This window comes from Aquarana catesbeiana, linkage group LG05 (assembly GCF_042186555.1).
Source record: "Aquarana catesbeiana isolate 2022-GZ linkage group LG05, ASM4218655v1, whole genome shotgun sequence".
In the NCBI taxonomy this organism is placed as follows: domain Eukaryota; kingdom Metazoa; phylum Chordata; class Amphibia; order Anura; family Ranidae; genus Aquarana; species Aquarana catesbeiana.
In genome coordinates, this window is record NC_133328.1 from 590,795,818 (window position 1) to 590,808,055 (window position 12,238).

Here is a 12,238-nt window from a genome sequence, read left to right on the forward strand (position 1 = left end):
TTTCATTTTCCTATTCTGTTTTACTTAATTTCTACTATTTTCCTTTAAATATGTACTTTTCTTTTTCCCTTACTTTCTTACTTCCTTTCCTTTAGATTCATTTTTTCCTTTATTATCCTGCCATTTTTTTCCTTTCTGGCTTCCCTTTTTCCCTTTCCTGTTTCTTTTCTTTTTTTTTCTTTTTAGTTACTATTCCTTTTCATTTTCCTTCTTTCTTTTGCCCCTCGCTTTTATTACTCTTTTCACCAGATCTCAGTTTTTACCAGTAATATGTTTATATTTAATTTAGGTCGCACTGTTGTCCCCTTCTTACATTTACGTTTAACTCACCCGGATGGATGGATGGCCTTGCTGCCTAATGCTAATTCCTTCAACTGGTATTTCAGTAATGTGAATTTCATCACAAATATTTCATACACTTCAACTTTCTATGGATTTAAGGTAAAGGAATATAAATATTTAGCAGATAAACCAAATCTATGATAAGACCTGTAAGACTGCATTCACACTAGCCTCCCTCCTTTGGTTTATTTTAAAATAGAAATGACTGTATCTGGGAAGTAAACACATACTTTATACTCCCCAGATCTATTTCTCCTGCAATAGAATGTACTTGTGTTTACTTGCTTTTACATGCATTTAGGCGCGTTCATAGTATCTAATCTGACCTTGGATGCACAATTCTATTTCTATAAATGCGGCTAAACTGAATACATATAAACATAGATAAATACACAGTGTGATTTATACAGTTTAAAACAATTACATGCATTTATAAGAGCCCTTTCACACCGAGCCGCCCATAGCGTCGGAGGTAAAACGCTGCTATTTTTAGCGGCATTTTACCGTCGGATTAGCGGCGCATTTTTGCCGCTAGCGGGGAGCATTTTGAGCACTAACGGGGCGCTTTTACCCCCGCTAGCGGCCGAGAAAGGGTTAAAACTGCCCTCAATGCGACGCAATAGCAGCGTTTTGCCGGCGGTATCCCAGCAATGCCCCATTGATTTTAATAGGGAGCAGCAAGGGAGGAGCGGTAAACACACCGCTCCTTCACCGCTCCAAAGAAGCTGCTGACAGGACTTTTCCTGATGTCCTGCCAGCGCAGCGCTCCAGTGTGAAAACCCTCAGGCTTTCACACTGGAGACAATGCTGCAGCTGTTTGAGGGCGGATTGCAGGCGCTATTTTTAACGCTATAGCGCCTGCAAAACGCCCTCGGTGTGAAAGGGCTCTAAATGTCCTATAAGCACCTATAAGCACATATAACCGCATGTATGTCATTGCCAGTGTGAATGAGACCTTAGAGTGTTGTAAAAAAGCAATATAGAATTCTCCTAAGTAGAACATTTTATTACTAGAATGAGCCTCTAATTGAAAGTAAGAACATAGACCCAATACTAAAGTGATCATTGGGTTCCTACTGAGATGTACCTTTCAAATCTTGGCCATTGAGGGCTGATACAAATCACTGATACATATCCTTCAGCTATGATTCCTGCAATGATGTCCTGACCTACTGTAGCCCCGGAGCTTTCCTTTTTGTAAAACAAGTTAGAAATGGCATCTCCTGTATTGGACAGGCTCTCTTTTAAAAATTTCTCCACGCTCCTGCAGATTTAATTGGTGTCTCTCTAGGGTGTGTCTTGGAAACATTGTTATTTAAAGCTGAAGTTTAGTCATGGACTGTTTTGCACAGTTACCATGGTCCATATTGGAACAATATAAGTATGTATGCACATAGAGTTCCTATCCACCCCACTTCCCCACCTTGTCCAATGGAACTTTTCTTTGCTACCGTTCCAATGAAACATATGAAGACGATCGCCTGAAGAAAGCATGCAAATTTCCACAATCATTGATGATATAGGGTTGCATGTCAGGTAAAGGTACGGAGGAGAAGACAGTTATTAAATCTTCAATAAATGCTCAAGTTTATATTGAAATTTTGAACACTTTTTTTTTTTATTCCATCAATTAAAAGGATGTTTGGTGATGATGACATAATTTTCAGGATGTAATCTGATGCAGATGTTTGTTTTAGAACTGCAAAGTACATGGTGATTCCATAATATTTTCCTCTGCTTGATCTGCAAAAACAGTTGCAACTGACTACAGTTTTCTTTCTTTTTTTTATTTTTTTTAAGTGTTTCTTAAAGCCAGAAGGTTGGAATGTTAAATGAAAATAGTTTTGAGGCATGTCTGTGATTGTTTTTTTTTTTTTTTTACAAGAGTGGTGATTACATACTTTTTGCCAGGGGTTGTATATGAGCAGATGAGCTAATATAGCCATCAGACAGCAGACAACCAATAATCAGAGAAGAAGAAGGGAATCTTCTCCCCTACACTATGGTACTAGGAGTCCAGAAATGGCATTTTTTTTAGCATACTCAAACTGTAGAATTCTACATTTGTGTGATTCCAGTTGGATTAGAAAATCTATTGTTCCTCATTGCTGCACTATATCACATTTGTTATTACATATTATGTTTTATATTTTTTACAGAGTGAGGACTATGTGATGATATCACACAACCTAACTCAGCAGCCAGATATGTTTCAAATAACTGACGTGCGTAATGGGTCTACGCAGCCTCTGAGCTACAATAACAATAGTAATGGAGACTGGTACTTCGATAACAACACAACTACACTGACCTACGTGGGTAGGTGCACATTTGCAGTAAATTTATTGCCAGTCAACTGTTTTGCTAGCAATTCTGAGCAATTCAAAGCTTACCACTGCAAGAAATTTCTCAGCTTTTTTTGGCTAACCTCAAATGCCTTTTTTTTTCAGTAGTTTTCTAAGACCGGACAGTGCCTGCCTGACACAGCCTGTCCTGAGTTGTGTCGCTTAAAGAAATTGCTTATAGCCTCAAGAATGAGGAAAGCAATTTTTTTTAAAGGAAATTCAATCAACTTTAAAAATTGTTAGTGGGGGTCAAATCTACATTGACTGCGGTGATGATAAGGTACAAGATGGAAAATGTTTCTGGACTGAACATATTTTAGTGTATGCGGTTTTTATTCAAGAAAGTCTATTCATTCCAAAATCAAATGTTAAAAGCCAGTACTTTCAACCAACATTTGTCATGTTATCAAATGTACTGAGAATTTGCATACAAATGTTTAAATATTTGTATGAATTTTCATATGACCATTTGTTTTAAAATCTTCTAGAATAAGGCCAAATTGGTCTATAAGGTGGGGAGATGCAATGGCTTTAGCTGCGGGGAAAATATCTTGCCACCAAAGCAGGCAGCCACAGTGGTCACATCCATTCTCCTGCTGTCATGCATGAGCTGTTAAATGGGTAACTGCAGTCTATTTCAAAGTTTTTGAATTCACATATAATAAATACATTTCACAACACAGATCACCATGAAATGATGGATCTCAGAAATATGACTTTATTGTGGTGGGTACGGATCAGTTTATTATATATATCTATGTTATCTGTAGACGGCTTTTATTGTCTAAAATGGATGGCAATGTGAAGATAAGGGACAGACTTGAGAAACAGTTGTTTTTTTTAAGTGAATTAACAAAAGCCATGAGATATTTAACCCCTTTTTAGGGCAGACAAGTCTAGCTGACAGTTGATAATGAGACCTACCAGCACAGTACAGAGTTAATTACCGTATATACTCGTGTACAAGTCAAATTTTTCAGCCCCTTTTTTGGGGCTGAAAGTGCCCCCTTCGATTTATACATGAGTCACCGCCGTCTGCCTACATGATCAGCGTGTCATGCAGGCAGACGGCGGCCAGCGTGTGCTACATAGCACTCGGCAGCGGCTCTTACAGTTTAAAAGCCACGCCTCCTTGTCTGTGATAGGCAGTCAGTGTACAGCCTATCACGGACATTCTCTCATCCTCGTCCGTGGTATGAGGATGAGAGAATGTCCGTGATTGGCTGACCGCTGACTGCTGGGAAATTGAGTTTTTTGGACGAGGAGGCGGCGCGGCTTTTGAACAGTGAATGGCCGCCGAATACTACACGGTGATAGGTGCAGAGCGGCGCACGGAGGATGCACAGGACACAGGTAGGATACACACACACACATGCACACAGGTACATATACACATGACAGATACACAGGACACAGGTACATGCACATATACACAGGACACAGGTACATGACACAGGTACATATACACATGACACATATGCACATGACACATGACACATGTGCACAGGACACATGACACATATGCACAGGACACAGGGAGGTATACAGCTGCAGATGGGCATTGTTGACCCTCTTTTTCCACTTACAGTAGCTGTGCATTTCTTTCTCACCCTCGTCTTATACTCGGGTCAATGAGTATACTCGAGTATATACGGTATGTTAAACATTACTTCACAGCCCCTCCTTAATATTGCAAAGCTAGGTAGGATTTTTAAGCAAACTAAAAAACATTATAAAAGCTGATTTTTTAAAAAATATTGTTTACGCTACATTAATGAGTATATATAGAAAAACATCTGCGCTAGTGTGTTATCAAAAGTAAATATAGCAGCTGTGCACTAAAACCTAAATACAAAGGTTGATCAAATATGTATGTGCAAAAAAAAAAGTGCAGCGCTAAATAAAATTACCATGTGCAAAACACCATATATGACATAGTGCAAAACCTTTAAAGTAAACTGAAAATCCAATCAGAATATTAATTAATCCAAAAGTGTCCTTATGCAAAAGTGCAAAATATATTATATTCATAAAGTGCAAAGTTCATAAACTTATCACTAAAGTGCTCTTGTGCAAACAGTTGATGCATGCCAATGTCCCACACTGGATAGATCAATCCTGACGGCGCAGTGCTCAGACCTTCACCATAAATCAGATGGGGGCTTACCAGACCACCAGCGATCTTCCTTACTCAGGAAGATCATTCAGTGCTTATTGGGATCTCTGATACTCAGATGGAAATCCAGAGATGTTCCCCCCGCCAGCCTCACTGTGTTCCCCTTTATGGTGACAAGATGATCCAGCTCACCGTCTCGGATGGAATGGATGGATGAATCCTCACAGTTAAAATGGGTAAAAAACAGGGAGACATGGTGTAGTATGGTCTCAACCCGTTTTATTTTAAAATCAGTGCACTTACAATAAATCAAAGATTCTGCTGGCTGTAGATATCTCTACTATAGCCAGTGCTATCCTTCAGTCATTCATTCAAAAAGTATCTGTGCAGCAGCGTGTGTGCATCATCCCTACGATCGTTTCGTTATATGTAACGTCATCAGCGGTACCCCTTATGACGTTATGTATAACGAAACGATCGTAGGGACGGTCTGGTAAGCCCCCATCTGATTTATTGTGAATGTGTCACAACGGTGAATGTCTGAGTACTGCGCTGTCAGGATCGATCTATCCAATATGGGACACTAGTATGCATGAACTGTTTCCACGGGAGCACTTTAGTGATCAATTTATGAACTTTGCACTTTATGAATATAATACATTTTGCACTTTTGCATAAGGACATTTTTGGATTGAATAATATTTTGATTGGATTTTCTGTTCTCTTTAAAGGTTTTGCACTATATCATATATGGTGTTTTGCACATGGTAATTTTATTTAGCACTGTACTTACATTCATGAGTATATGTAACAAATATAAAGCAGGCATTATCCCAATTTCCCTGCAAAAGTAGAAATATATTTTAATTTTATTTACACTTTACATAGCTGTTATTTAGGATTTTAAAGTAATTTACTCATTTTCACCAATTAAAAAAAAGTATTTTTTGTAATAATGAACTGACTACACAGATAAATAGAATAAAGAAAACTCAGTAGTTTATGCTTAAACAATAACATTATTTTTGTAGTGTCTGGAAAACGCAAGCTCCGCAGACGTGCAGTGGCAGGAATGCTGGATACAACTATGTCTAACACAAATGTGAACTTGCTGGTCTATCAGTGCTACTTCAAAAACTGCATCCCCCCTCCTCCTCCTACCATAACACCAGCAGCTACAATATATGAGTAAGTATAAGCGCAAACAAAAAGAAAATCCCCTTCATATAAACAGCACGAGAGTTTGTCAATTTTGTTTACATTTTATTTATTAACCCCCCTGGCGGTATTCCCGAGTCTGGCTCGGGGTGGATTTTCAATACCAAAAGCGGTATCCCCGAGCCAGACTCGGGATCGCATTGCAGGATCCATGTAAAGGATACTTACCTTGTCCCCTGGATCCTGCGATGTCTCCCCGCTGTGATCTGCGAGCCACTGTGTCTCGCTCGATTCACAGTGCCAAGCTCCGTCCCCTGCGAGCGTTGTGACGCACAGGGACGGAGTTCGGCGCCAAATTCAAAAAGTGAAACACACAGTACAGAAACAGTGTACTGTAATCTTACAGATTATAGTACTGTATCAAATAATTACACATCCCCTTTGTCCCTAGTGGTCTGTACAGTGTCCTGCATGCAGTTTTATATTATAAATACTGTTCTTTCTGCCTGGAAACTGGAGATTGTCCATAGCAACCAAAACTGTCCCTTTACATCAAAAGTGGCTTTAGACCAGCCAGAAAACAGTGATAATAAATTAGAATCACTTGTAGAATTGAGCGATAGTGATTTGTGGGGAAATCCGTCACCAAACACTAAAAGTAACGAAAGCGACAATTCTGCAACTGAGCAAATTTCAGTGTTTTTGATTTGATTACATTATTGAATCATTTTTATTATTATTATATTATTATTTGGTATAATTATTTATAGTTATTTATTATATTATAATTTATGATTTAGTTTTTCAAGCTTTATCATACCCGGGATGTCTACTAGACTCTTGTTTGGACAGATTTAAGTGAATTATTCCTAAGAATTACAGGCCTATAATATAAAACTCCAAATTTCTGTGCAAAGTAATTGTACCGCTTTCAGCACCTAAAATCTGAAATAATCATACCGCCAGGGAGGTTAAAGCGAAGTTCTGCCGAAAAAACAATTACAAGTCAGCAGCTACAAATACTACAGCTGCTGACTTTTAATATTAGGACACTTACCTGCCAAGGCACCCACCATGTCCTCACCCGATCTGTCCCTCAGCTCCTGGGTGGAGGCGCCGACATCTTCAGTAAGGGAATCAGGAAGTGAAGCCTTGCGACTTCACAGCCTGGTTCCCTACTGCACATGCACGAGTCACGCTGCGCGATCTCACTGGTCCCTGCTGTCTTCTAGGACCTGTGGGTCTCCCAGAAGACAGCAGGGGGGACAGAGGAGGGGCTTATAATTAGAAGTTTCCCTCTGCCATTCTATTGACAGTGGTTAACATTTTAGATTGCCCCTCACAAGCTTACACAGCAATAAAACTCAGAGGTTTTACCCTTGTAAAGAAAACTGACGCTTTTTATGGATTATCTAAGCTCCTTCATAGAGCATACACAAGTAAACCTTTTACTGTTAACTACAACATACTAAAAGTAAAAAGGAAACAGCAGCGGGCACCAACTCAGAAAATACTTTGTTAAAAAATCACAAGTGGGAACTCACAAGATGCATACGGATAAGACCATTTTGCTCTTATCCGTATGCATCTTGTGAGTTGCCATTTGTGGTTTTTAAGGAAGAGCTCCCTTCATATTTGTGTTTTTTTAAAAGTCAGTAGCTACAAAAACTGTAGCTGCTGACTTTTAATAAACAGACACTCACCAGTCATTGGCTGAGAGCGTTGATCGGGATTCGGTCGGCAGACCTTTTTCAGTCATACCCTTTGTTAGAAACCAGTCGAACAGCCAGCTTCTGTTGGACTGGCTGCAGTACACATGGGTCGAATGCCAGATGGTTTCTATTGAACTGGCCAATACCGCCTGACATTCGGCCCATGTGTTCTGGGATTAACAGTATCATTGTCTCTACAGAGTGAGCTATACCTCATTAACATACAATAGAGGATAGTTTCTAAATTTGTAACCCTTTGTTGGGACAGATAGTGTTTAAATCTAGTTTACAACTGATAATGAAGATCCATGAACACAGTACAGATAGGGTTAATTATGTTACAATTACTTCATAGCCCCCTCATAAATATTACAAAGCAGAGACAGCATGTAAGTATTTTTAAGCAAGAAAAAAACGCTTAAAGCGATTGTAAAGGCATTAGGTTTTTTATCTTAATGCATAGAATTAAAAAACCTTCTGTGTGCAGCAGCCCCCCTCAGCCCCCCCCAATCCTTACTGGAGCCCCATCTAGATCCAGCGATGTTGTAGCAGTGTCTTGGCTGCACGGGACTCCCCTCCTCATTGGCTGAGATAGCAGCACGGTGCCATTGGCTCCTTCTGCTGACAATCAAAGTCAGTCAGTCAATAAGGAGAGAAAGGGGGTGAGGTCGCGTCTCCATGTCTGAATTGATACAGGGAGCTGTGTCTCAGCTCGAGTGCCCCCATATTAAGCTGCATGATGTGGGGGCACTCAACAGGAGGGAGGGGCCAGGGGGTGTTGAAGTGCGACCTGAGAAGAGAAGGATCCAGGCTGCTCTGTGCAAAACCACTGCACAGAGAAGGTAAGTATGACATGTTTGTTATTTTTAACTTAAAAAAAACCAACGGGACTTTACAATCACTTTAAAGTGGAAGCTCAGTTAAACTCTAACTAGGGCTAAACCTATTCCCACCCCCATTCTAAGATTATTTTATCTACCCCGTGAAAGAAAAGATACCTATACTTACCTGTTCTGAAGCTGCTCTGGTCCAGTCACATTATATCTCCAGCGGCAGCTTCAATGTAGAGGGTAGATTGTCGACAATGGCTGCAAATAACTGTGCAGTGACATCACCCATAGGCCTACTATGGGGCATCCTTTGTCAGCTGCCCCTCCTCTACAGCACTAAGCCTCGATCATGTGACCGGACCGGAACGGCTTCAGGATAGGTTAGTATAAGCAGGGTAGATAGAATAGTCTTAGAATTTGTGTGGGAGTAGATTAGCCTTAACTAGATTTTGACTGAACTTCCACTTTAAAAAGGTAACCAGCTTTAATTTTACTTATGCTATTTTAATGGTAAAAAAACGAAGTAGGTGTTATTCCAATTTGGCTGCATATTGCATACTCCCAAAAAGTTGCAAAAATGCTTACAAAATCAAGAGGCAATAGTTTGTATTTTGGCTAAAATATGTACTCTTGCCACCTCATCATTATACTCATGTCTGGTGAGTTCTACACTAATGCCCCATACACACAATTGAATTTTCCAACAACAAATGTTGGATGTGAGCATATTGGCTGAAAGTCCGAACATGTGTATGCTCAATCGAACATTTTTTGTCGGAATTTCCACCAACAAATGTTGGCTAGCAGGTTCTCAAATTTTCCGCCAACAAAACATTGTTGTTGAAATTTCCGATCGTGTGTACACAAGTCCAACGCACAAAAGTTCACGCATGCTTGGAATCAAGCAGAAGGAGCCGTACTGGCTATTGAGCTTCCTTTTTCTTGGCTCGTCGTACGTCTTGTACGTCACCACGTTCCCAGGCTCTTAATTGTTGGTCAACATTTGTGTGTGACCGTGTGTATGCAAGATAAGTTGGAGCCAACATCCTTCAAACAAAAATCCACGGTTTTGTTGTTGGAAAGTCCGATCGAGTGTACAGGGCATTACACTTTACAAAAATTCACCTTTTAAGTGTTTCCTGAGCTCAGTCACTGACCACACTCTGAGAAACCTTTTAGAGTATCTAACCTCAACCATTCTGTTTCAAACTTGGAAAAAGTGGAACCTTCAAGTAAAAACAGTGATAGATGCTTGAGTCTCCGCAAAATGAGAAGCCTAAACCAATAAATGTGGTGTGTGCATGGGGGGAGGTTGTCTAGTTTTTTTAGTTTTTATCAATAGAAATTATGATCCCACTTTGCAACAATCTATAGCAGTAGAGTTCTGGTCATTGCTTACTATTCAGCCTTAATGTTTGATGGCTCTACAAATATGTGTTTTTGTCTCCAGTCTTTGGTCTAGCAACTCCTTCTGGCAATCTTCTGTAGAAAACAATTATACTGTCCCGAAAAATGGATCAACTGTCATCATTCCTGCAGGTAAAAATGCTTTGTTTTTATTCCTAAACCAAATAATTGATATTTTTATATTGGAGCAAGTCTAAAGCCGCGTACACACGGTCGGATTTTCTGACGGAAATGTTGGATGTGAGCTTGTTGGCTGAAAATCCGACTGTGTATATGCTCCATCGAACATTTGTTGTCAGGTTCTTAAATTTTCCACCAACAAAACTTTGTTGTTGGACTTTCCAATTGCGCGTACACAAGTCCGTCGCACAAAAGTTCACGCATGCTCGGAATCAAGTACGAGCCGGAAGCGCTCGGACTTGTAAAACTAGCGTTCGTAATGGAGATATCATGTACGTCTTGTACGTCACTACGTTCTTAATTGTTGGTCAACATTTGTGTGACCGTGTGTATGCAAGACAAGTTGGAGCCAACAACCTTGGAACAAAAATCCACGGTTTTGTTGTCGGAAAGTCCGATCGTGTGTACGAGGCATAAGTGTGTGATTTTGATGAGGTTGTGTTCCTACAAAGAGGTCCTCCATGCTTGCATTTTACAGTACATTGTGCTTAAAGATGAGCATAGAAGTACAAAAAAACACATGTGCACATTTCAAGCAGAGCCCAGCCTTAATGCCTATGTCTGGCCTTCATACTTCTGTGTTCACCTTAGTTAATGTTCTAATTAAGAACCACAAGCACAAAGGACCTCTGTGTGTACTGACATTTTTGTGATACAGGGTGATATACAAACAGCAAGAGGGCTGTTAGTATGCAGGCCTATGGCTTTGATGAGACCAGCCCAGATTCTGGTCAGCTGTACTTGTGTCAGGAGGATACCAACACTCATGTACTGTCTGATAACTCACTGTGTTTCACTATATAGTGCACAAAGTGGGATCTAAGGGGTTTACCAAAGTGCTATCTGGTTGGGTTATATATTTATTCACTTGTGATAAAGCAATTTTCTGTGACTGATTGATATAGTTAACAAACTGCACCATGGGTAAATTCACAGGATCCTGTGCCCTGGTACTCGATATTGAATCTCAGTAAGATTCACTGTAGCTAAAAACTCCTCCAACCATAGTTTCTTTTTTTAATGACAGCAGCAGTAGCTGGTGAGGATAAAATGTTCAACCCAAAATGTGGCATCAAGGTTGTGTAATCCCTAAATATTTTGCTTCCAATTTAGACGGTTCACACTATCGCGAATTTCCGCATCCAATTTGCATGAGAAGAGACTGGGACCGCTCTCAACGGGACCGGTTCAAACATCTCCAGAACAGCCGCGGAGCACACAGCAAAAGAGTCCTGTGCGTCTTTGGCTCCATTTCAGGTCCGAATTCAGCCAAAAATTTGGACCTAATTCGGACCTGAAACGGTGAAGGGGACGCACCGGACCCCTGCTGTACCCCATGGCTGCACATAGTGTGAACCCAGCCACAAGGGAAGTTAACGTAACTGTAGTTGGCTGTGTGAAGAAGAACACCCACCACAGCTTGGATTGTTAAACATGCTTTGTTCCTTCTTTTTCAGGCAAGTGGGTTATAGCAGATATAGACCTCCCCTATCTGGAGAAACTTATAATTTATGGTAAATTGGAATTAAAAAACCTCACAAATAGTTCAATAGCAGGATCAGCACCCTCCTTCAAAACAACAGTGCTCAATGCCACCTATATCTCTATACAGGTAAGGAACTGATCACTCCTTTATAGTGACTTCAGTGCAATTCAGAAGCAAAACAGAGACTTACCATTACACCTATCTATTAGTCAGTTAAAGGGATTGTAAATGATCACCTTGTAAAGCAACCCATTCAGTTTAAAATATAAATGAAATGCAAAACATTTTTGTATAGATATAAAAGACATTATAAATACCCTGTTTCCCTTTTTTATAAACAATCACATCCCCTCTATTTTCAGCTGCATAATAGCTGGGGGTAGGAGAAGCTGCAGCACACTGATCTTCCCAGTGACAGGCTGTGCAGCAGGGGCATGTCAGGACAAGTCTGATCTTTGGAGGAGAGCATACTGAGTTCCTAGCACAGCTGTTCTCCTGCTTAGCGTGGTCAGTTTTTAATAGGAAAGCAGAGGGACTGACAGGAACACAAAGGAAGCAATACAAAGAGAACAGGAAACTTTCTCATACACGTACATGGTACAGCAGGCACATATCAGGAATATGAAGTGTTGGGGTAACAAACTCTTTAAGTTAAGAATAAC

The 12,238-nt window shown here is 40.2% G+C and overlaps 1 protein-coding gene across 1 annotated transcript in view; it reads left to right on the forward strand.

The window, feature by feature from the left end:
* Nucleotides 1–12,238, forward strand: part of LOC141145445 (fibrocystin-L-like) — a 265,012-nt gene that overhangs the window by 177,500 nt on the left and 75,274 nt on the right. Inside the window, exons 52-56 of the mRNA XM_073632157.1 lie at nucleotides 290–441; nucleotides 2,502–2,661; nucleotides 5,835–5,991; nucleotides 9,954–10,042; nucleotides 11,548–11,702. Coding sequence (XP_073488258.1) covers nucleotides 290–441; nucleotides 2,502–2,661; nucleotides 5,835–5,991; nucleotides 9,954–10,042; nucleotides 11,548–11,702 — 713 coding nt within the window. The remainder of the gene's footprint in view (nucleotides 1–289; nucleotides 442–2,501; nucleotides 2,662–5,834; nucleotides 5,992–9,953; nucleotides 10,043–11,547; nucleotides 11,703–12,238) is intronic.